The sequence below is a fragment of the Hypomesus nipponensis genome, chromosome 6 (genome assembly GCF_054491055.1).
Source record: "Hypomesus nipponensis isolate SF chromosome 6, ASM5449105v1, whole genome shotgun sequence".
In the NCBI taxonomy this organism is placed as follows: Eukaryota; Metazoa; Chordata; class Actinopteri; order Osmeriformes; family Osmeridae; genus Hypomesus; species Hypomesus nipponensis.
This window is the reverse complement of record NC_140366.1, coordinates 12,240,001-12,266,050: the sequence shown is the minus strand read 5'-3', so window position 1 is coordinate 12,266,050 and position 26,050 is coordinate 12,240,001. Positions and strand designations below refer to the sequence as shown.

Here is a 26,050-nt window from a genome sequence, read left to right as displayed (position 1 = left end):
CACACAGAGAATGAAAACCTTATGTCTGGTGATAAAAAGAAGTCTCTGTTTGTTTTGGTTCACCCTTTGTCCTCCTGTTCCTCCTTGTCCTTTTTCTCAAACATATTTCCACGTCTTCCTCCTCTTCCCTCTCTCTCCCCTCACCTCCTCCTCCTCTCCCTCTTTTCTTACCCTCTGTTCCAACTCCACCTCTCTTCCTGGGTTTCCTCGTTGTTGCTGGGGATTTTAAAGTCCTGACATCAAGCACATCCCCCATGTAGAGAGAGAAGTCCCTGTGTGTGTGTGTGTGAGAGAGAGAGAGAGAGAGAGAGAGAGAGAGAGAGAGAGAGAGAGAGAGAGAGAGAGAGAGAGAGACAGAGAGAGAGAGAGAGAGAGAGAGAGAGAGAGAATGACAGAGAGAGAGAGAGAGAGAGAGAGAGAGAGAGAGAGAGAGAGAGAGAGAGAGAGAGAGAGAGAGAGAGAGAGAGAGAGAGAGAGAGAGATGTATGTGTGGGTGGATACCTGAGGTGAGTGTACAGTGAGTCCACAGCTGGAAAAGGGATCCTACTTCAAACAGAAAGCAGAGAGGTATCACCACACCACCCACTCACAGTGACAACAGCCCACTAGGACGGGGTGGCTGGGTGTGTGTTTGTGTGCACGTGCATGGAATGGACATTGCGAACTAAATAGACATGTAGACATTGCTCAGACATTTATATCTTATTTATGGTTAGGATTACTATGCATACCGGCACAGCACACACCCCACATGTGAAGGAACACACATATGCACGCGACACACACTCACACAAGTGAGGTCAAACACACACATGCGCGCACGCACACACACACACACACAGACATACTCTGACACAAATACATACACTTCTGTCTATAGTACCAAAGCCAGCCAGTAAAACTGTCCCCCCCACACACATACACACTGATGGATAGCTATCAGTGTGAGAAGGGCTATAATGGCATTGAGTGTTTGGATGCTGCACCCCTCCCCCCACCCCCGCACATCTCCGGCCCACCAGATCATGAATGGGGTACCCCCCTCCCCTGCAGCCCCCCACCCCCGACACTGCATGACTACATGGTATGGTTACATATAGCCCCTAATTGTTATGTTATTGCCACCAGCCTTGTGGAAATGAGCCGGCAGCACAGAGAGGCCTTCACACTCTGATGGGAGAACCCGAGGGGGGGCCATGGCTAGTTTATCTGCTTTGGAAGAGAGAGGGACATCAGCAGATCATGATACGCTAATTGAGAAGCGCTCCTGACTAGAAGGTTAATCAGTGGATCTGCTTTGTAGTTCATCTCCCTTTCATTCAGGATTTTGTATTTTCAGGTTTTGTATTTTGTTGTGACCTCTGCTACTGTGCCTCAGTGTAACTATTCCCTGGAATCCATAGAGTGCTACACCACTCTAGTTTACTCTGTTATTCTCTACTCCACTATAGTATATTATAGCATATGTACAGTACATACTATACTTTAGTGTTTGTTTGTGTGGGAGGGATGCAGAGAAGGTTGTATGATGATAACCAGTGTGTTGTTATCCAACAGTTAGCTTGCTGCTTGTCCTGTGGGACTGAAGGAAATGGGCCTAAAGGACCAATGTTTGTGATACTGTCATACTGACCCTCATGACCAGCCTTCCTCCAACAGCTGCATCCGGGATATTGCATAACTGTTGTGTTCCTGTGTGTGTGTGTGTGCGTGTGTGTGTGTGTGCGTGTGTGTGTGTGTGTGCATGTGCGCGTATGTAAAAGTGTGTGTGTAAGGAGTTATATGTGTGTGTGTGTGTGTGTTGTGTGTGCAAATGCCATCCCTCATTTATGTTTTGTGCTCATTGGTTCCAGCCTGCTTCCCTGGACGAGCAGAGCTGAGGACGCTCTCTCCCCCATGCTGATACGTGACCACCAATTTAAACCTGTCATGTACGTGAAGACCAGCTTCTAGAGGCTGAGCCACCAGCTCATCGGCATCCTTTACATGGAGGGACGCGGGGGGCTTGAAAAGTGTCGAGAAATGGAAAAAGAGGGAAAGAGGGGGAGAAAATAGAAAGGGAGAGAGATATGGAGCGCTCTGACCAGTGAAACATACATTCCCCATGTCACGCCCATCCCTGGACTGAGGAGTCAGAGAGGGTCTGATTAGTTAGAGGATCCAGATTGTCCCAGGGTCGTTTGGATTGGGCCCCTCTGCATGGGTCCCCTGCCCACCCTTCTCCTCCCTGCCCCCGGCCCCCACACCCCCGACCCCCTGGCCTAGTTCCTTTAGGTGTGCCCTGCGGGGGGCAGGCCGACACCTCTGGAGCCCCCAACCCACGTTCATGCGTCCGTTCAGATCCGTCAGCGAGTAGAGGGGGGTGGGGGTGTCGGGCATCGCAGTCCGGGTGCTGGGCTTCGCCCCACAATGCATTCTTGGGCCCATTGTGCAACGGACCACCACCATTTAGGGGGTTTAAAGGCTCGTTTGCACAATTCCTTTTGTCAGCGACCCTCAGTGCAGAAAAGCAGGAGAGGAGGGGTAGAAAGACAGGGAGGGGTAGGCTAGGGGGGTGCTCGATGAGAAAAAGGGGAGAAAGAGATGGGAAGTGAAAGGAGAAAATAGGAAGAGTGGTGTAGAAAGAGGGTGAAAAAGTGGGCTCTGGTGTTTTTTTGTGTTTGATGTGCTTTTTTAATGACATGGAGTGTCGCTGTGGTGGAGCAGGGGCTAAGGCGTCCTGCTAGACTCCAAATCCCTGTATTCAGAGCCTGGGTCACACCTTGCCTGTGTGGGAGATTCCCCCGGGCAGCCGTCACACAGCGTTCTCATGGCTCCTGCACACATGTCATCATGGGAACCCAGATACCCACTCAGACCAGTCACATGCTCTCATGGAGTACAACATGGAGTAGCGCTAATCATAACAAGACATTACACACTCTCCTTCTCCTCTTCCTCCCCCCCACCTCCCCTCCTCCTCCAGTCTGAATAAAAACACATTGCTATCAGAGAGGAATATTTTCCTTTTTCTCTGCGCTCCTTCTCGCATGTGCTTGGTCATGGCCTCTATCTCAGCCCTGGGCTGAGAATGTGCCAGACATGTTTTCTCTATGATAACTCTGTGTGTCTCTATTTGTTTGCATATGTGTGTGTGTGTGTGTTCGTGATGGGTGTGTGCACGTGTGGGCAAGTAATCTAAGTTGCATAACAGCCCTGCACAGCCAGGGTGCATGTTGATGACATCATTACAGACTGCAGTGAGAGGAGATGAACAGAACCTCCAACAGGATCCCTGAGGTCATGAAGGAAACTGATATTGAAATGACTTGGTGCAGGAGTGCATGTACACACATGAAGACACACACGCACATAGACAGCAAACATCCCACGGTGTTTCCTTTTGGACTCTGATTTATACGCTGGTAAAGAACAGGAGTGTAAGAGCACTCATGATCTAGTGAGTTTTTACAGCTGTGTTTGAGTGTGTGTGTATGTGTGTGCGTGTGTGTGTCTGTCAGGATTTGTGTTTTAAAAGACCAAGGAGGATCCCCTTGTTCTCAGTATTGAACAGTTCTTTTTCCCACGAGCATTGTGACACTAGTAAGTCCCAGAGCTATTCCTCCCAGCTGGACCTTAACAAGGGCCTCACACACCTGATTTATTGATTGATTAGTAATTGGTTGATTGATCAACCAGCTGATCGCATGACTGAGCAATCTAGGATGTCAAAGGGAGGTCATGGACTCTCACTGTGCTTTTTGTGTGCGTCTGTGTGTGTCTGTGTTTTCTGCGTGTGACTGCATGTGTGCTGGTCTTTGCGTAGACATGCATGCAAGTTGGTGTTAGGACATATGTGCATTTGTGTGTGCGCGCGCGCGTGTGTGTGTGTAGGCAGCTGATTGCATATGAAAGGCCAGCTCCCAGGAGGGAGGATGGTAACAGGCTAATCTGATAGTGTGGGAGATACTTAAGAGCTCTTCCCCTGCTTTACAACACATTGTTATCATCCAGATTAGATTTATAACCCTGAGAGAGAGAAAGCATTCCTTCCTATTGTGTCTCCACCAGAAGAAAGCCAGCACAAAACAATAGCCCCTGACCACTGCTATCTGGATCTGTTGTTGCTCATACAGTCTGATGTAGGTCATATCAGCTGGAAACACTGCACTCTCCACCAGTGGTGTGAATTGTTTCAGTCGTGTTGTGTAACGATGACTCTTCTTCTTTCAGAGATGCTGTGTTGTTAAGCCTCTCAGAGGTCTTGTTGGACGATGTGGAGGGGTCATGACCTCTGCTGGCCTGGGTCAAAGTTGAAGTGGCATGTGGGGTAGCCAATCATGGGGAAGGACAGGGTTGCCATGTCAGGAGCCAATGAGGAGGAATTGAATGTCATCAGCATTCTTTTAAAAACAACTTTTGAAAAGTTGAGTTCTCCTACTAAAGCTGTTCTCCCTGGATCATTAAATATAGGAAAGTATTTGGATGGTGCTTGGATGGATCAACACATATATTTACAACAAATAACTGTAAAAACAAGTCATTAGATACTAACTCTACATAAATCATTCAGATAAATAAAGCACAGACCTTTCTTTGATGTCTCTATTCACAGTTGTGGAAGGATGGTTTGTCAAGTCAACATAATTGGCAGACTTCTGTAGGCTTAGACCTTGTAGACCTGTTGTGGGGAAAGGGGAGGGGGTTCCTCTGTGGAGCAGAAAGGGTCAGGCTAGGAGATTCTCTGGAACTAGACTCACACAAAGACGAGGTTCAAGTGTGTCAATGCACACACCAACACACACAAACACACTCACACACAGTCACACGTACATACACACTTTCATGGGTGGATGAGTTTGTGGTGGTAGGCTGTAGTTCCTCATCTCGGCAACGTTGTAGCAGTGACCTTCGACCTTCTGTCTCAGCGCGACACTGGAAAACCCCGACTTCTACTGCTCCTCCCTCTCTTCCTCTCGCCCTCCTCCATTTCTCCTCTTCTCCTTGCTTTTTATCTGAATCTCTTTTTTCTTTATTCCATTTCAGTTTCTCTCACCCACTCTCTCTTCTTTTTCCTCTCTCTCTCTCTCTCTCTCTCTCTCTCTCTCTCTCTCTCTCTCTCTCTCTCTCTCTCTCTCTCTCTCTCTCTCTCTCTCTCTCTCTCACTCCACCCCCCCTTTCTCCCTCGCTCCCTGTGTTGGGTTGTTTCATGGAGCAGCTACCCACAGGAAGTCATTGACTTCCTAATTATCTGCACATCAAACAGGGGTCGTCACGGAGACACAGACCATAAATCCAGCCCACTCCTAGCACGCTGCCATGGCCGCCCCAAACAGCTGTCTCTGATTGGGGTGGTGTGCTTCAAACTGCTAACATGTGGGACTTCCTTCTCCCCTCCACACACTGCCTACTGTCTGAGGTCACATAACACACCAGCACTCAGCCCCGAGGAAGAGGGGATGAGGTTACAGAAAGAGTAACGGGAGAGATGAAGAGAAAAGGATAGACAGATAAATGTAAATAGAGAGAGAGAGGACGAGAGGGACAGAAAAGAGCAACAGGGCCTGATGATACAGGAAGTGTTGAGTGTTTTTTTTGACGACTGCTCTGAAGTGGTCCAAGATGGCCAACCCCGTCACAGGGCCCTGGGTTCGACAGGAGCGCACGCAGAACCGCACCAAAGAAGAAAGGATGGGAGGAGGGCAGGAGAGGAGGGGTAAAGAAAGAGAGTGACAGGCTGTGATAATAAAAGAACCACAGAGTGGCTTTATGATGGATCTCCGGGGGAAAACTGATGACTTGTCAAATCCGCCAGCTCCAGCTGTTGCACGTGTATATATTTGTGTGTTTGTGTGTGTGTGTGTGTGTGTGTGTGTACTGCCATTGACACACAGCTGGAACAGTGCACCATCCATCATTCGTGTTAGGCACAGACCAATACTCCCTTCCCTGCCTCTAAACAGACAGATAAAGCCAGCAGACCCTCTACATGCACTTCAACATAATGAGCTCCACCCAGCATGGGGTGTCAGACACGGGCTCGGGACTCGACAGGGCCGGAGACTCTTCACCACCTACCACTAACATGCTAATGATACACTTAGAAAGTGAAAGAGGCTCTGCTATTGTCTCTAATTCCCTCTCTCCCTCCCCCTGTGTGTGGGGGGGTGACGGGGAGTCAGCTTTCCTAAAGTTTACTACGATCAGCAGGAAACACAAATAGCCCAATCAAAGAGATTGAGGGTTTTGGAAGTGGGGTGTGTGTGTGTGGAATGGGGAGGGGTTGAGAGGGGCTATTTTATGAACACCGTGGTCGTAAGGACGGCATTATGACTGGTGATGGTGGAGGATATGGGCCAGTCGTGGCGGACCCCTTTGATGTTGAGGGTTCATGCCGACAAGCAAGTCCCGTTAAAGAGCATGATGCTCTATTAAAAGATATATGGTCTGAGACAACCATGGCATTTGGATACATTAGCAGATTGGATTTTAAAAGGGGTGACGTTTAAGAGGAGGCTAGTAAATACTACTGAAGGCTAATGCCAGTCGGTGTGTGGGTAATGAATCAGACAGTGATTGGAAGGGGACATTGTTGTGGGTTTTTAATAGTGTTTTAGAGGAAGCTGTTAAAGAGACTGTTGGGACCATCATTAGATGGAGCAGAGCACTGCGTCTGCATACTGTCATTATAGCACCAGTACAGTACCACACGTGTCTCTCCTGTCTAGCAGTCAATCCCACCGACCCTCTCACTCTCTCCGTATTCTCACTGTTTCTCTGTCGCACTTTCTCAATCTCTCTCTCTCTCTCTCTCTCTCTCTCTCTCTCTCTCTCTCTCTCTCTCTCTCTCTCTCTCTCTCTCTCTCTCTCTCTCTCTCTCTCTCTCTCTCTCTCTCTCTCTCTCTCTGTCTCTCTCTCTCTCTCTCTCTGTGTATATCTGTTTTTCACTCCTTTTTTCAGATCCCTTTAGCTCTCTCTCTCTCTCTGTCTCTCTCTCTTTCTCTTCACCACTAAGCATGGAGACAGTGGATGCCCGCAGTCAATATCAAATGTTTCCCCGAGTTTAAAGTTTGAGTGCGAATTGCCGTCAAGGTGTGGTGCCAGGATGCTGAATCCATAGAAAAGCACCAGGCTGCTGAGCAACAAAGGGCTTGTCTCTCTGGGTCAGTCCCCCGGGGTGACAGACTTCATGAAGAGAGAGGAGGAGGGGGACCCTGGGAGATACACCTCATGGAGGGGGACAGGATTTTAGAAAGTTATGGAATCAGGAAATCCCCCCAGTGGGCTGAGGGTGTGGGTCTAATCTGCCCTGCTTTACACCCTTCCCCCCCAGGTTTAAAAGTGGCCTCGCTCGATGGCCCTTAGTCAGCACATGCTGGGGTTTGCTTGGGGGAGGAGGGGGGGTACAGACAATAGGTCCATTCTGCCAACAAAGGGGGGCATTTAGACTGCCACATACCCCGGTGACTCCGGACCGGGTGAGGGAGGCGGGGGGCGGGGGGGGGGGGGGGGTTCACTGGGGAGGGAGTGGGGGAGGGACATCAATGGAAAGAGCTGGCTATACAGACAGGAGTCAGCAGTGGCTGGAAGCTAAGCTTACCTATAGCTGGGGTTAAAGGTTGGGGGGGGGGGGGTAGCCTTTGACATACAGAGGGTTGACTGTGGTGGCCGAGGCATGGTATGTTGGTGGTGGTGGAGGGTGGGGGCTGGTGGTGGTGGAGGGCGGGGGGCGGGGGGCCGGGGGGCTCAGACGCAGCACACTGACACAGCAGTCTGGCTTTACTCTACAGCTGGTGTAGCAGGCATTACAGCAGGCTCTGAGGTCCAGCTGAGGCTGCCGTGTGTGTGGATAGTCACATCTAAACACCGTGTTAATATGTTGTCCTACTGCGTCAAGGGACAGGTAAACACTGCTGGTCCTCTACCCCCCTCCCCCCCAGTCTCACCTGGGACAGGTAAACACTGCTGGTCCTCTACCCCCCTCCCCCCCAGTCTCACCTTGGACAGGTAAACGCTGCTGGTCCTCTACCCCCCTCCCCCCCAGTCTCACCTGGGACAGGTGAACACTGCTGGTCCTCTACCCCCCTCCCCCTCAGTCTCACCTGGGACAGGTAAACACTGCTGGTCCTCTATCCCCCTTCCCCCCAGTCTCACCTGGGACAGGTACATAGGTCCTCAACCCTCCTGGACTGCTCAGGAGGCTCCAAGCCACAGCTCTCGAAATCAAAGGCTGACACTCTACACCCGATGACTGAGATGGATCTTAATCTCTACTTTGTGCGCGTGCGGGTCGGTGGGTGTGTGTTCGCGCGCGCATGTATGCGCGCAGGTGCGCGCTAGCAGAACAGAAAACGGGTCCGAGTGGTCCTAAGAAAGAGGAAGATGATCCCCTCCCAGTTCAGAGGGGCACAAAGCCACAGAGGGAGCTGCAGGCGTGCTCCGCAGCCTCACAATGCGCCCCGGGAGATCGTTAAGTGATTGTGTTACCGAGGAACAGGTGAACACCGTCTCCATCTCCAGCACTCCATTTTCTACCCTCCCTCTATTATGATTTACGAGCTATTCTTCTGCACCAAACCGGGGCTGTTCTTTTGATGGGGCAGCTCCTTGCCACCATTGTACCTGCCCGGCCCTTTGAAGTTCTAAGTCTTAAATGATGATGGGATGGGTAGAGTGCTTAGTTGGCCGGGCTTTTTCAACTCTCTTTAACGTGCCGCTACGAGGGAGGGTTCTAGTTACGGACAGGTGTCCTTTATGGAGGGGAGTGTGCTTCTCTGGTGCTTTGTGGGATATCGAGTTCCAGCACACCTCCTCGTCACCTGCTGATTGAATAGTGTGAACCTGAGCAGTAGGACCAGATTTAACAGGACTGTACAGTAGGTCTGAGTTACAGGAGAGAGGCTACTCTGAACGCCAGATGCTGGTTTTTATTGTTCAACACATCCATGACTCTGCCACGCTGTTGGTCACAGAAAAGGCATTTACAAATAGATCAAATATGAGCCAATGTACCAAGATCACATTTCAATATGAACAACATCATGTCAGCTAAAACCACACATGTGAAACCAGTTGACTCACAGCTCGTTTGGGATGTGTTTTGATGTGTCACCATGGAAAGTGATGCCTATGACAGCCATCTCAATGAGGGCAAATCATAGTGCAGGATCATGATGCAGGATCTTTATTATGGCTATGTGCCCAACAGAAGAGTATGAATGGATGAACAGACAGATAAATAAATGAGCAGAAAGATGGATGGAAAAACGGATAGATGAATGGATGATCCAAGAGATGAATGGACGAGTACAGGTTGACAGATGAACAGATGAATGAATACAAGAGTAGAGAGATTGGTTAGCAGGGAGATGAATGAGTGAGCAAGAGAGAAGAATGGACGAGAATAGAGATGGATGGATGATTAGAGAGATGAATGGAGGAACAGAGAGATCATTGGATGAGCAGAGAGATGACTAAATGAGCAGGGAACACTAGGCAATTCCAGAGTCTGGTGTCGTCATGTGGAAACCAATCAGATCAGCTGTGATCACTTCATTACTCCTGTCTAAACAGACCTTCTGGTAGTCTCTCTCTCCATGTGTGTGTGTGTGTGTGTGTGTGATGTGTGATGTGTGCCAGGGGGGTCATGCGTGCAAGCGTCTCTGCACGCTAGTGTGGCGTACATACAAATGCATATAAATGTGTGTGTGTGAGACAACAAGAGTGGATAAACCTGTGTGCGTGTGCGTGGCTGCTCTGTGCTGCGTGTGTGTGTGTGTGTGACTCCCTCAGCGTGCATCACTGACTCCTACAGTCCGGAGTGAGCGTTAGCCTAGCTAGCTGCCGGCCTCACCATCTGGTTTGAGCTCTGGGACGGGAGTGGGGGTGGGGTGGGGGGTGATTAAGGGGTAAAGCAGAGTAAATACACCCCCCCTTCACCATCCACTCCAGTACCTCCACCCCCCCCCCCCTCCCCTCCGAGTCCCAGCTAGAATAGAGAGGGTGGGACAAAACACACAGCTGTCCTCAATCATTATCAGTGATGGATGAACCTAACCCAGGCCCAACATTCACTCAGTCGGTGAGTGTGTGATTGGGTGGGGGAAAAAGGCTGCCCATACGCATGTATGTGCTTGTGTGTACCAGCCCGTTGAGAAACACTGAATAATCAATTAATCCTGTCTTGCCATGAATTCCCAAGCTGGGCTTGTTTGGAGAGCGTGTGCATGGTAGAGAGATTTCACCTTGTTGGCATTGGACTCCTGTAGTGTTTCTGTCAAGATGACCTCCAGTTGGTTCTGCAGTGGTGTTTCACTGCCAAGTTCAGCCCTCCCCAGTACTATCCTCACCTGTCAACATGATGAAGGATAGCAAACACAGCACTGAACAGTCACACACAAACACCAGTCGGTCACACTGGCTAGTTCTGAGCTGCAGGTTTTTGTGTAACAAGAAGCCATTTTGAATGCCTAAAACAACTTTCTCTATGAAGTCCATGCCGTTGAAGGTTATTGGAGACTGCCAAGGTTATATGGAGAGGGCTCGTGTGTGTGTTGGAAAATGTGCTTGTGTGTCCTGTGTGCATGCGAGCAGTGCACTTGCACGTGTGTGCGCATCGTGTGGCGCGCTTGTGTGTGTATGTGTGTGTCCAGTGGCTGCAGAGTGTGCTGGCTGGTCTAGACAGTGAGCAGTGTGCCAGTGGATCGCATCTGAAAGGTCCGCCCAAATCTAATCAAATCACACCCAGTCCACCAATCACAGAGCTCAAGGGTACAGCTGAGCTAGCATTGCATGGCATAGCTGTCTATGGATCAAAGCCTAACCCAACATCCATCCACTTTCATTTAAATAAGGCTGTCACCTATGAATATCACTACCCTCCACAACACCAAAATAATTACCATCACCCCTAACCTCTCCCTCTACTAATGTAGATTTCCAGTAATTAACCTTGTGTTCAATCTAGAGAAGCTTGCTGATGGATGTCCGAAACGCCAGCACAATCCTCTGGCTGGGCTCCTGTGATTGGATTAACCAGCGATGACTCAGACAATGGCATAGTCTGACTCAACAGCTGTCAAAACCACAAGAGAAGCAGAAATGCCTAATTAAATATGATAATTTATTTATCTTCTGAGAGTAAGGGATTATGGATGTGGGGAGGGGGCAGGACCCAGGTTAGTCAATCGTCTAATTTCCATCATTAATTGATGACCCTTATATTGTCTGGGGCCACTCCTTTCTGTCGGTGAAGACTCCCAGGGTCAGCAAAGTTCATGGTGTGTAGAGTGTGTGTAGTGTTGGTGTGTTGGGTGTAGAGTGTGTGTAGTGTTGGTGTGTTGGGGTGTAGAGTGTGTGTAGTGTTGGTGTGTTGGGTGTAGAGTGTGTGTAGTGTTGGTGTGTTGGGTGTAGAGTGTGTGTAGTGTTGGTGTGTTGGGTGTAGAGTGTGTGTAGTGTTGGTGTGTTGGGTGTAGAGTGTGTGTAGTGTTGGTGTGTTGGGGTGTGGCGTGTGTGTAGTGTTAGTGTGTTGGGTTTAGAGTGTGTGTATATTGTGATATTACCAGGCTGCATAGGGAGGGGTCTTGATGGGAGTGAGCTGATTTGCATGGAGCTGAGTTGGTGATTAGATTTCGAGGATGGAGGTTCTGTCAGAATGCAGTGATCCATCACAATGATCTGACAAGCTGGTAGACATGTCTGGAATGGACTGGGTTTAGCCCTCAGACACACACACACACACACAGATATCCGCATGCATTTGGACACACAAACACATAAACAAATGCACACATTCACACACATGTATGTTTACACACATTCAGTATGTACACAAGTGCACACACACACACACACATGTTCACAAACTGACATACACGTTTAACACAGAAGCACAGCCTTACACACCATCATCCACACAGCACCAGAAGAGCACATAGGCAGCCATCTCCACACACCATACACTGTACCACATGTATGCCCATCCATCTCCACACACCATACACTGTACCACATGTATGCCCATCCATCTCCACACACCATACACTGTACCACATGTATGCCCATCCATCTCCACACACCATACACTGTACCACATGTATGCCCATCCATCTCCACACACCATACACTGTACCACATGTATGCCCATCCATCTCCACACACCATACACTGTACCACATGTATGCCCATCCATCTCCACACACCATACACTGTACCACATGTATGCCCATCCATCTCCACACACCATACACTGTACCACATGTATGCCCATCCATCTCCACACACCATACACTGTACCACATGTATGCCCATCCATCTCCACACACCATACACTGTACCACATGTATGCCCATCCATCTCCACACACCATACACTGTACCACATGTATGCCCATCCATCTCCACACACCATACACTGTACCACATGTATGCCCATCCATCTCCACACACCATACACTGTACCACATGTATGCCCATCCATCTCCACACACCATACACTGTACCACATGTATGCCCATCCATCTCCACACACCATACACTGTACCACATGTATGCCCATCCATCTCCACACACCATACACTGTACCACATGTATGCCCATCCATCTCCACACACCATACACTGTACCACATGTATGCCCATCCATCTCCACACACCATACACTGTACCACATGTATGCCCAGCCATCTCCACACACCATACACTGTACCACATGTATGCCCAGCCATCTCCACACACCATACACTGTACCACATGTATGCCCATCCATCTGCCACATCAAACACATGAATAGCTCCATAACGACAGTCCCATTCAATTACATACATCAGTAATCTACTGTTGGGACGTCTATTCAAGTACAGTACAGCTATGTCAGGCCACCCGCTATCCCCTTGTATCCCCCTCCATCTCTTCATCTCTACTCCCTCCCTCTGTCCTGCCATCCCAGTTCCATTGGAAGTGATAATGACGGGGGGGATATTGAAAGACAAGTATCCTGCCGTTTCTTCCCCGCTCTCCATCTCTCCAATTCATTAACCCGATTTCAGCTGATCTCTGTCCCACATGTGTCAACACTGAGACCCCCCCCCCCCCCACAGCCTCACCCTTCAACGACAGATAACGGTTGAGGGAGAGGTCAAACCCAAAATGTTTTAGCAACCTGCTGTGCAACGCTCTCTCTACACACACACACTGTACACACACACACAGACACACGCATTCTTGTTTATTGATCTTTTCCAACGCCATGTTCAGAGCAAGTTGGAGAGATATGCCACGCCTTCTGACCCACATTGCCGCAGGGCAAGACAGGTCCCAGGGGATTTGTAGTGTACACAGTCACCTCTGGCATTCCCAAGCCATCTGACTCAATCCATGAATGAAGGAGAAAAAGGCGTAGCTGAAACTAACAGAGAGCAGTGGAGAGGAGAGGAGGGGAGTCATAGTGGGTGAGGTGATTACCTTGTGGAGATTACTGTGAGTGTGTGTGTGGGGGGGGGGTCAAATATATCAGGTTTGATAAATACATTAGCAGAATATGGGCCTCATCCAAACATAAACTTTTGGACCTGCTACTCACTGGTAATATAAACTAGCAGTCTCTCTACAGCTTACCTTTGGCCCGAGGTGTTCCTCCCAACCAGATATCAATTAGTCTCAATCAGAGACCCACTTAGAACGGAGTGTGTGTGTGTGTGTGGTTGTGTGTGTAGAGAGAGTTCTGTGTTGTAGTTCTCTAGGTTTTTTTTTTTTTTAACGAGGACGTTTTTTTTCAGGTCTGTTAGTTTCAGTTCCCATGCTGGTTCATGTCAGAGGCAGTGGTCAAGGTTTGGTTTAGTCTCCTGTGCTTCACTGGCAGACTGTGTTTATTAGAGCAGAGGAACCATTAGTTATCTCCTGCCTCTGGAGGTTTGGTCATGAATCAGTCCTGCTACATATGTACAAACACAGAAGCATCCAAGTGATTACTCAAAATAAACATTCACACAATGGGATAAGTATACACACACATGCACCCCTCCCCCCCACACACACACACACACACACGTGCACATACACACAAAGCTTTCTCAGGGTAGGGTTCATACCCACACACATACATACTCTCCCTGCCCTGGCAGTGTGACTTATAGCTGTGTGTCTGGGGTACATATGGTCACCACATTAAAGGGACCTGTCATGGGTTGAAAACCAAAGGGTCCAAACCTCTATGGACTCTCTCCATCCTGACCACAGGACAGAACATTTATCACGCTGTTAAGATACAGTCACACCATAACTCACAATGTCAAAGATAAACTTCTATAGTAGCCCGGTAGCATCCCCTGCATCCTATCACACTGCCATTACCAAGCATCACCTCAGGACTGGATACTGGGAGGCTGGGGGTCACCCTGCCCCCACCTCTCTTACGCTCAAATCTGGACTCGCTGGACGGAGTCTCTGCTTGATGGGTCTCATACGTCAACTTACTGTCGCATTGCTAGTCATGTGTTAAAAAGTAAGCAAGATGTGGTGTGATTGGTTGTTCTTGTGTATACAAGGAACTATGAAGCAGTGTTCTGTCAGCATTTTTGATTTTATTCGTTTGACACGTTTTAAATATCAGTTCCATTTAACCTTCCTTTGACCATTCATGCTCGGATTTAACCCATAGAGTCAAATAACTGTAATTACATTGGTATTGGCATTATTTTTTTCAATGTTAATACATTGTTCAGTTTCCCCTCTTCCTTAAAACCTAGGGGAATAGGTTTGGCCGATAATGAAGCCCTCTACAATACAATGTCTCTCTCCAAGCCTGCTCCTGTAGAGATACACACTACCCATCCTAGGTTTACACTCCAACCCCAGCCGGGACTAACTTGATTCATCTTATCAACCAGCTCATAATTAAAACAAGTTGTGGTAGATAGGAAATGAAAAAAGTACAGCAAGTCAGCCATGTACCATTGTTTCAGTCCTATATAAGTAAGTCATTTGTTGATAATTAGTTTTAAAAGGTTGCCGTAGACAAAGAGTTTTTGAAACACAACCTTCCAGAATGTCGTCTCTCCACCACAATCTCGAAATCCTGATTTGAACGATTAACTGGCTGAAAAGGTTTATCAGGATAGTTAAAACTGAGGTTGTCAGGAGGTTGACGATCTTGGGGACAGAGGACACTGGTGCAAACCCAGTTCTAAACAGCCCTCATCCGAGCTGAAGGTGTGTGGCATCTGCAGTCCGGGGCGAGGACACGTCATAACCTGCAGAGGCCCAGAGAACGAGAGAGAGACATGCTGAGCAGAGACACTTAACACAGCAGGCTAGCAGCCGTCAGCCTCACCGCTTAACAATAGCATCAAAGAGCTGTCCAGTTTACATAAGAGGACAAGGCTCACGCGATCAACGGCCACACAACAATGGCATAACCAAAACCAATATGGACAAGTTACGTGCCACAGCACATCTTTGAATGGGTGGATGAGTGGATGGATGGTAAAGCAAACAAAGAGTTTCTCTTCAGTTGGGATGTTCTGTGCTCGTTGATACTTGTCTGGCTGACAGCGGACAGAACAACAGAAAACTTTTTGGATTTCTGCACTTAGTTGTGTCCTGTGTCATGTTAAGAAAAACAATGTCACAAGAGACCTCCGCCCCCCCCGCCCCCCCCACCACACACACACACACAAACGCAAACACACACCCCACTAACCCATCCCACACATACAGACACAAATGTTTAGAATCCCCTATATATTTCTACATAGATGTGCAGTATATATACTCTATAGATACTGTACAGATAAATACAGTATATTTGGGGTCAGTATATTTACAGTATAATAGGGTCTATTTTAAAATACACAGAATATGTGTCTGTCTTTATCTCTTGCTTTCTCTCTATTTCAAAAGTGTGGGTCTCCCTCTCTCTCCCTCTCTCTCTCTCTCTCTCTCTCTCTCTCTCTCTCTCTCTCTCTCTCTCTCTCTCTCTCTCTCTCTCCCTCTCTCTCTCTCTCTCTCTCTCTCTCTCTCTCTCTCTCTCAGCAAGGCCTATATTCTGAAAACATGCTCTTGAATGGCTATTCAAGAATTTTTTCAATGAAACCTCATTACCTCTCTCTCTGTGTGCGTGTGTGTGTGCAGGAAAAAGAATGTGTGAGAGAGAGAGAGAGAGAGAGAGAGAGAGAGAGAGAGAGAGAGAGAGAGAGAGAGAGAGAGAGAGAGAGAGAGAGAGAGAGAGAGAGAGAGAGAGAGAGAGAGAGAGAGAGAGAGAGAGAGAGAGAGAGAGAGAGAGGAGAGGGGGGTATTTGGGGGCCGCTCTACAGTACCATCTGTATGGTAATCGTCTTTGGACTTTGGTAAACTTTGATCTAACACACAGGCCTCTCTCTCTCTCCCTCTCCCACCACCTCCCCCTTCCTCTCTCCCTCCCTTTCTCTCCATCTCTTTCTGGCCTCCGTTTCTCTGTCTCCTCTGTACACTCAGTAATTACAGTAGCTTCACGTGTCTTTGTGTGTGTACATTACCCTACACCACCCTTCACACACACACACCATCCACCCCCGTCTCCCCCTCCAGCACCTGCGGCTGCGCAGACTCCGGACCCACGACAGATGGCGGGCCCCCCTGGCATTAATGGCAGTGCCTGGGCACACACACACACACACACACACACACAGACCTGTGAGGGCTGGCTGGGCACGGCTTTGTCTGGGCAGAGGATGGCCAATGGCTCCTGGATTAACACAACAACAACAAATAGTGAACAGTGAAGATGCACAGATATATACACACAGACTTACATACACATTAGATGCAAATGAGACTTCACAAATGTCATGTACATACACAGACACATGTAAAACATACACAAAAAGGCACACAAACATATAGCCACATGCAAACACATACGCGCACACACATGTAGCTCCTTACAAACATACACACACATGGTCACCCCCACCAGTTCCCTGTGCTATTGTTGTGACCATATGGAGAGGTTAACTCACTGAATACTGATTTGGTGTTCAACAGGACAATAGTGTTGTCATGGTGGAGCTTGTAATGACGGAAACACACACCCTCTTTTTCTCTCTTTCTTCTCTGTTTCTCTCTCTCACTCACTCTCTCCTCTCATTGTCTTTTCTCTCTCTCTCCTTTTTTTCTACACACGCAGTCTTTCTCTCTTGTGTCTTTCTCTCGTGGCTGTATCTGTCTCTCCCTCACGCACATCCACACACTGATTTATTTTCAAACACACATACACACACACATTGACTTTGACACTGGTGGTTGCGTCTGTGGTGAGTGTAAGTCCATTAGTGTGAGTGTGTTAGGCTAGTGTTCTAATGTGTGGTAATGAGGTCTGAGCCTGGCCATATGTCTGCCCTGCACAGGCAAGGCTAGCTTCAGAGACCGCTCTCCACTAAAACAATTAGCCTCATTTCACACAGACAGGCTTACAGTAGCATGTGTGCGAGGGGACAGTGTCCGTGTGTTTGCAGAGGGGGGAGAGGGCAGGGGTGTTTGTGTGTCCAGCTGACTGGCACTCCAGAACGTGTGGTTGTGTGTGTGGTGGGTGGGTGTGTTATCTGGGAGCCTGTGTCATTATGTCCTGCTGACAGGTGTCTGAGAAGTGTTTCCTGGTGTTTCAGATGTTGGTTGATAAACAGTCTTTGTGTGCTCGTTCTAAAGACTCCAGACAGTCCTCCAGTCCTCCAGTCCAGCTGAAAGTCTTTGTGTTTCTCCTGTGTGTTACAGTATATGCTGGTATTGTCTATCACATTGTTTTGCGGCTTTAACCAAGCAGGATAAAGCATTAGGCAGATGGTGAGGACTACTCCCTTGAGGAGTCACACAAACACACACAAACACACACCGGACCCCTGTTATGTAATCCAACAGACAGAACGCCCCCCTCTAAGAAGCTCAGTCTCAGGATGGCTGAAGTCACTACATAGTCTCTGCCCCCCCACCACCACCACAACAATACACACACTACTACAGCAGAAATCTCACAACAACACACACACACCAAAATAACATGCACACATGACATCAAAATACAGACTGTAAAGCCAAAACTATGAGAAAATGATGTGGACCACAAGACACACACCGCACAAACGCACACTCTAAGAATGCACTGTCCAGTCTGTGCTGGCCAACACAACATGAGCCACATAGAAAAGACAAGAAACAGACCACACAGACAAACGTTTAGGCAGAGAAGACACCCACACACTCTGTCAGTCCACGTGCTTTGATGGCCCTCCCTTCCCTGGGAATATATTTTTGTTGCACTTTCTGAGAATCTACGACACTGGTCTCCCACATAACCCTAACTCCTCAACCACACACTCAACCACACATACAGGTTTTGGACCTAACCCTTACTCTTGTAACCATACTCCTCTTCAGGGGCCTGGTTAGGGGAGCAAAGAGGAGAATCCGGGGGAGAGAGAGAGAGAAAAGGAGGGGGGTAAGCAGGGACTGATGGGATAAGAGAGAAAGGGAAGAGGCGAGAGGTGGGGTAGGAGAGAACAGAGAAAAGAAGAGGGAGACAGAGCAGGAGGAGAGGAAAGGAAAGGAGGGGGGAGGTGAGCCATGTGGCTGATGTTGGTAAACAGTAACCAGCCATGCCTGGGCACTGAGGCGGACTCACACACACACATAGACACACACACACACACACACACATAGACACACACACACTCCCGCCGGACAAAAACTGGAAGAAAACGCATTCAATGCTCTGAGTCTGCCAGTCAGCAGCTGCTCCAGTTTCCATAGCAACGAGGGAACAATGCAGGAAGAGCAGTGAGTGTGTGTGGGTGTGTGTTCCTGTCCACTTGAAGTGTGTGTGCGTAGGTGTGTGTGGGAGGGTGTGGGAGGGATGGGGGGGTTCGCTGCAGGACACTCTTTTATTCCTTTGTGAAGAAGAGTATATCAGGATGAGAAAATAACAGAGAGAGACATGGAGTAAAGGAAAAGAGAAAGACAGGAAGAGACAGAGAAAGAAAGAAAGAAAGCGGGGAAACACAGGAGAGACAGAAACAGAGAAATAGAGTGAAGGAGTGTTTATCACTGTTGAAGTTGAATGAGTCAGAACCACACAGAGAGATATTTTTCAAGGTCTATTTATTTTTCAAAATGAGGTATTTCAAAGTGCTATGAGTTGAAGCACTAGATGTACAGTTTAAGAATGAAAAAAACAACAATCTTATATCAGTTTACCCAGTTCTCTGCACCCGATAGTTACAAGTATATAAACAAGAAAGAAAGAAAGCAGGAAAGAAAGTAAAGAGTGAGGCAGGGGTACGGGGTGATAAAAACACATTTCTGTACAAAATAATTATTTCATATTGAGAAAGGAAAATGTCAAGGTGACGTGATATCTAGTGAGAACTCATTTTCATACGAAAATATAGGTGTACATTTTAGTATGTATCAGGGTCACACTAAAGCATTAAGAGGTGGATTAGTAATATGGTTCAATACAAAGAAGAGAAATAAGGAAAATAAACAACAATAACAACAGCAACAAAACAATATATTGTTATATACAAAGTTTGGTGACCCTCTGAAAAGGTGGCCTTACAGTACGTTCAAATGTATAGAAAGTTCCAGTCTAATTATTGGCAGCTTCTTGACGTATAAAAACCAGACAAAAAAACTCTACAAAACAAGGCAGATTGAGTATTTGTATCTGTACAGTATCGTTATTTACAAAAGTGTCGGCTAGCAAGGTGCACAGTTATTCATCCACTGACTGTTTCAGCACCAGTGAGAACAAGATAGAGGAGAGCTGGAGGAGCGGAGGAGGAGTGAGGAGAGGGGATCAGAGAGGAGGAAAGAAAAGTGGGGACAAGAGAGAAAGGGTGAGGCGAAGGGAGTCTACAAGTCCTTTGTGACATTGTATTTGGAACCTGGAGGTCAGAGGTGGATGTGTGTCTTCAGTTTACAGTGGTGAAGGCAAAGCGTGCTGAGTCTCTGTGTGACCTTTGACCCACAGCCCCCTACTGGTTGGGGGTCACCTGGTTTGGGGCTAGCGTCACAGTGAGTACAAAAAAATACAAGGTATAAAAACAACAATGAGAGAGAAGGACGAGACTGGAGTCCCCTCCTCCCTCCTCCCTCCCACTCCGCCTGGTGCTCTTCGTCCTCGGCGTGACTGGATTGATAAAGTAAACCCTCAACATTCTCAACGTCAACAAATGTGCAAAAAAAGTGGCGGCAGTGAAAGTCCAAGTGTCCCAACAACCCCCTCTGTCTCTGAGACTCAACCGTATATATGTGTGTGTGTGTGTAGTGTGTGTGCATGTATGTGTGGATACACTTGAGCGTGTATATACTGGACAGGACTGCGTGTGCATCTACAGAGAATGCGAAGAGGGCTCATGGGGGTGTGTGTGTGTAAGATGGCCCAGGTTAGCGAGTCCTGGCCTGTTCCAGCCGCCTCATCAGCTGGTGTCTCCGGGCCGCCAGCTTGTCTCTCTCCTGCTGGAGGCGCTCTCCCTCGGTCTCCAGGGAGACCAGGTACTCGGCCGCCTTCTTCAGGATCAGCACCTTGGCCGCCTTGTCGTTGTGGGCCAGCTCGGGGACGTGGTCGCGGAGCGTGAGGAAGCTGGAGCGCAGGTCGTTGCGTCGCTGGCGCTCCAGGATGTTGTGGTTGCGTCGCCGCTCGCTGTCCTCCGAGTCGGAGCCGCCGCCGCCGCCCCCCCGCGGGCTGCTGTCCCCGCAGGCGCTGCGCTTGGACCGCGAGGACGTCGTCGCGGAGACGGAGCCGCAGGCGCCCATGGAGAGCGATGATGAGGAGGATGAGGAGGAAGATGAGGAGGAGTTGGTCCTGGCCGAGGGTCGCGGGCCGTCGCCGCGGTGTTTCTTGGAGGGCGGGGCGGGGTCGTCGTCGGAGGCGTAGGGGGAGGGGGCAGCGTAGTTGTGCTGCTGCTGGTGGACTGAGCTCCTCTTCAGGATCAGCTCTTGGGGCGCCCGGCTAGCCAATCGGCTCACAGCACCAGACCCCGAGGAACCTCCAACCTTGGGCCTCACCGAGATAGTGACGGTGCCGGTCGCCATGGGTGACATACCGTTGCGTCTTTTCTCCACGGTGACCACGTCAATCTCCTCCTCCTCCTCGTCATCCTCCTCGTCCTCGTCATCCTCGTCGTCATCTTCGTCATCGTCATCGTCTCCTTCCTCCTCTGAGAAAGAGAAACACAGCGTGAGTGATGATGATTGGCTAAGACACCAGCTATTTCGACTAATCTGTGGTGCTAACAGGTGACAGGTGTGTGGGTGTGTGTGTGTGTACGTGTGTGTGCCTATCTGTCTGTGTGTGTGTGTGAGAGAGTGCAAGAGTATTGCTCAGCGAGACTTGTTTGCACAAAGAGTAATGCTCAGTGTCAGTCAGTTATGCATTAATTCACACTGAGGCCCTGTTTAACTCTGCTCTTTCCCCCTCTCTCTCTCCTTCTCTCTCTCTCCTTCTCTCTCTCTCCTTCTCTTTAAGCTTTAGAGGGAGACTTCTGTGTGTGGCATGCTGTCTTTCTGAGCCGGTCTGGTCATTTCTCCATATCTCACTGAACTTCTAAATTCATTCAGCTTCAACTCAACACTCTTCTACAGCTCAGTGCTCTCATCGTAAAACCTATATTACAGCCCAAACTTATCATAAATCGCTCTCTTTGAAGATGAGAGGAGGTGGAAACTAAGTCCTGAGTGTGAGAAAGAAGGGGAAGACAGGGGGGAGAATGTGTCTGTGTGTGTGTGTGTGCGTGTGTGTGTGAGGCCCAGTTAAAATGCCTTTGCGATAATGGCTATCATTATCAGCTAAGCCCCATGCAGTACAGTGTGGCATTTTACAGTTTACTCGAACCCACATCAGACGCTTCACATACACATACACACACACACACACACACACTCACACCTACACCCACACTCTGGCTGGCACAGCTATCAAAACAGCACGACGGCAGAGGGCTCAGCTGGGTGTTAGGGGGCGTGGCCCGTCTCACCACATGTGAGTCTGAGAGGGGGCTGTTTGGTATGTGAGCCCCCACAGCCCTGAGCAGAAGGCTGGGTGGGTACACAGTCTAGCTGGTAGGCTGTCAAGAAAATGGGGATCAGTAGAGCAGACATGGCCGAGAAGTTGCCTTCTTTGTTTCCTGATGCAGCAGAATGAGTAGCGAGAGAGAAACCTGGGTCCTTTAGTTGCAATGAATAATGTGATTATATTGTTAAAGGCATAAACTTGCAGTCATAGCCTATCTTATCAGTGTTTTACGTCTGAACTGTTGATTCTGTGGTAATCCCATTATCTTCAATATAGTGCCAAAAAAGAGGAGGGGTGGGGGTAGAATTTGGAACACTAGGGTAATGTCTATTCTAAAACCTTCTACCGTTTTCTCTTTTTTCTCTCTAAGTCTGCGGAGCCTCTTTGATGGGGAAATGAAGAGCGCGCAGTTAAAAGACACACAAAGAGTTAGAAAGAGAGAGAGAGAGAGAGAGAGAGAGAGAGAGAGAGAGAGAGAGAGAGAGAGAGAGAGAGAGAGAGAGAGAGAGAGAGAGAGAGACAGAGACAGAGACAGAGACATAGAGAGAGAGAGACGCGACTTAACGCTGCAAGCGGCGGAAGAGCCCTGCAACCGTATTATCCGCAGGCTGGCGGGGCGGCAGGCGATCGGATCACCCTTTAAGCCGAGGCGCTGGAGCGGCGCCAGGAAGACAGCTGTCGAGAGGGAGCGCTTGTTCAAAGCTGTCACCCCTTAAAAGAAACAGGGCCCTCCTCTAGCTTCTTTCTTTAGGCCGCGGTCCAGTCAGGGGGCGGTTTGGCAAGCCTAGTCTAGTTTTCTCTGCCAAGTTGGAGGTCTTTCTACTACCGTTTAGCAGCCGGCCCACAACAAAGACCATGGTGTTCTGACTCACGTGAGTTTTGTTTCACGGACGATGCATGCTTAAAACGAACGGAAGTTGAACAGTTAAACGGATTCCAATTGTTCTAATTTGTGGCAAGCTCCCCATACAAAGATAAAGAGTCCTTATATTTCCATGTAGTCCTTTGTTATAGCACCACTGGCCTACACAATGTTATGTTATGCTCAGACCCCGTAACAAAGGATAGGATTAGTGAAATATGTCAGCAGCATTGTAACACCCACGGCGCTCAACATATTTCTCTAATCCGTGCATGATCATAACTTGCACCAAGCCGTGAAACAGGCACTTTATAATGTAATCACTTCTACTTAGCACGCTCTAGCCTGGCGCTGCTGCCTGCACGGTGGCGACGAAGATACACATCACAACACGAACAGCGAGACCGGTGTGTGGAACTGGGCTACTAGTGTCTTTTAGTAGGCTAAGGCTGCGATGCCAACTGGGTCTTAGTTCGTAATGTACACACAGTCCCACGTTTACTGCCATCTGCCGGATGAAGCCCCAGTCCATTACATAAACCTCGTTCACTGTGTCACCACTCACGGCTATAGTGTTTGTGTGTGTGTGTGTGTGTGTGTGTGTGTGTGTGTGTGTGTGTGTGTGTGTGTGTGTGTGTGTGTGTGTGTGTGTGTGTGTGTGTGTGTGTGTGTGTGTGTGTGTGTGTGTGTGTGTGCGTGTCTGGAATGTAACGAGGTAATCGGATTCAGGGTTAGTCATACAAACTCTACTTCCAATCAGCAAACTACTACTTCAACTCCAGCTAATTGTTGGCTAATAATGACATCACTAATAAAAAGCATGGACATTTATTGTATGTTAAATAGGCTCTAGGCCTACGTTGTCTTGAATGCGTTGTTACTATAGGCTACATTTCATCAGCAGCCAGCCCACCCTAGCAAATTGGTGCGTTTTTCAGGCTGTTGTGTATCAGCTGTTATAGAAAGCTCAACAACAAAGGCGCTTTCACGCATCTTCACCATAAGTCACTCACCTGAGTCGCTCGGAGTCTCCTCGGCGCTGCAGTGGGAGGAGGAGGGGACGGTCCCGACTGGACCTGTGCTGCTGCTACCGTTTCTTTTGTTGACAGGGAAGGGAAAGACTATGGTAGGGTCCACACACTCCGACTCGGCACGGCTCAACTCCGGTGCCTTGACGATTACGCTTTTGCTAACTCCGCCGCCACAACCGGTTGCGGAGGAGATGGCTTTGCCTAGCTTTTCGGTAACGACGCGCTCGAGCTTCTCCCGGGCGGAGAATCCGCTCCACATACAGTCATGGATGATGATGGAATTGGGGTTACTATCCAAAGCGGAGCCGAACAGGTCTCCGTCTGACGTCCCCCAGACGTCGTCCTCGGGCAGAAACAGGAGCTCAGAAGCCCAGTCCAGAGGGTCGCCTAATCCAAAACCCACGAGACCGGAATCCCCGGACGCGTTGGCCAACTCTCCCGGTAGCGCTGCTCGACTGGGAGAAAGGGGCGGCGTGGGCAGCAACTCGAATTTCTTCCAGATGTCCTCTCCCGGTGGCGCGGCGTCAGGACCGCCGTGGTAGAAGTCGTCCTCGTCCGGGTAGAAGCAGGGTTGTAAGGAGTCGAACTCCAAGTCGGAATTTTTACTTATTGTCGCCGGCATTGTATCCCACATTTGAAAAGCCTTCAGAAGGGACAAAAATACTTTAGCCACAATATTCTTTCAATTAAATGTATTTTTACCTGCATTAAGTAGCCTAACCCGATGACGGTCAAATCTAAGACCAAATCGAGCATCTCCACACAGAACTAAAGTAGCCGACACTTAATTCACAAAAAATCCCAAAAGGGAGTGAAGACTGTGACCCCATCTAGGTCCCAGTCACCTTTCCATCTTAGAGGAAGGATAGTGATGTTGGAGCTTCAGAGTACAATAGGGCATTATAGCCTAGCAGTTTTTAACGTCTTTAACACTTGCAAGATCAGTGACAATCCTTACATGTTTAAGTAAACACACAGAACCTACGACAAAAAGACAGCACTGAGAGAGAACACAAAGGAAATGCTTCATATCCCCTCTGAAATAGGAAGAGGCTCACCTTGCCCTGAGTCGTGGTATGTTTTCACTCTTGTAGTCAGTAGTAGACTCAAGATATTGAGCGCACATCTACTCGTGTGTAACGCAGACAGTTCTCTGACACACTTTGTATCAGGCGGTGCTGTGTTATACACTCAAATCTCTGTGTTGGAGTCCAGACCCCGCCCACACAGGGCGGGGCTGTCGGGGTTGGTGCGGCGGGGCGCGCGGCAGACGGGCAGGCAGGATGGCTATGTGAGCTCGAGACTGGCTCCAATGACTCCCAAGCGAATACAAAATCATGTGCCACTGCATTAATGCATTTTATGATTTGTTTTCTCTACTGAAAAAATATATACAGTTATGGTGGGCATATTCTTTACGAGTAGCTTAAATGTAGTCTTGTTTTCTTTATTTATATAATGAATCATTATATTATTCAAATAAAAACGCGTTGTAAATTCCCTCCACGAAAGTGTACCCTTGTGCTTGTAACAGACTCGACTGATGCATTACCCAACCCTTAAACCCTAGACCAACTCATACCATTGTCTGAGGGGCATTGAGGTAACGGCATACCAAGATCAAAGAGTCAGACGCCTTGCGCCCCCCAGTGGACTAAGTCAGTACTCAACAGTACTACACGCGCATCTTTCCAACTAATTTAGATCGAGGGTTACGTCAACAAACTGTTCGTTGTTTTCTAGAAGCTGAATTTGACCGTATTCTGATACTTTTTTACACGCAGGAATTCGCTTGTTTAAAAAACAGTCAAATCTACAGCCTTTTGTATTGGCTACCACGCTCTCTGCCTACCCGACAGTCTCTGCAAACAAACTCAAGCGCGATGGGTCTGTTGCGTAACCACAGGCGGTGACTAGCCTTGAGTCATCCCCATTCCCTTTTCTAATGACAGGTTTGTAGGAAATCTCATCTGTAATTATGCTTCGCATTGGCAAGGGCACAGAGGTAGACCTTGACATTGAGCTTCTTCAAGGGAACAGCTTTCAAACAAACGCCCAATGACATCTTTTCGTTGAACAATAATGTGCTTATGGGAAACGAGAATTCAGAACAGCTGCTTCTCTACCCAAAAGGGGTC

At 48.6% G+C, this 26,050-nt stretch overlaps 1 protein-coding gene across 1 annotated transcript; it reads right to left on the bottom strand.

Annotated features, from left to right (window-relative positions):
• Positions 1-19,087: 19,087 nt before the first annotated feature.
• mycn (MYCN proto-oncogene, bHLH transcription factor) lies at positions 19,088-25,097 on the bottom strand. The gene is made up of 3 exons (XM_084700766.1): positions 24,971-25,097; positions 23,895-24,555; positions 19,088-21,165 (listed from the first exon to the last, which is right to left on the bottom strand). The coding sequence occupies exons 2-3, from the start codon at positions 24,544-24,546 to the stop codon at positions 20,393-20,395; spliced, it is 1,425 nt and encodes a 474-aa protein (XP_084556892.1). The 5' UTR covers positions 24,547-24,555; positions 24,971-25,097; the 3' UTR covers positions 19,088-20,392.
• Between the last annotated feature and the right edge of the window lie 953 nt (positions 25,098-26,050).

Bases quoted from the DNA above. Each gene is read 5' to 3' on its own strand.
- mycn (XM_084700766.1), bottom strand. From the start codon at position 24,546: ATGTGGGATACAATGCCGGCGACAATAAGTAAAAATTCCGACTTGGAG. The intron at 21,166-23,894 runs GTGAGTGACTTA...TCTCTTTCTCAG, and splicing joins GGAGACTCCGAGCGACTCAG to AGGAGGAAGGAGACGATGAC.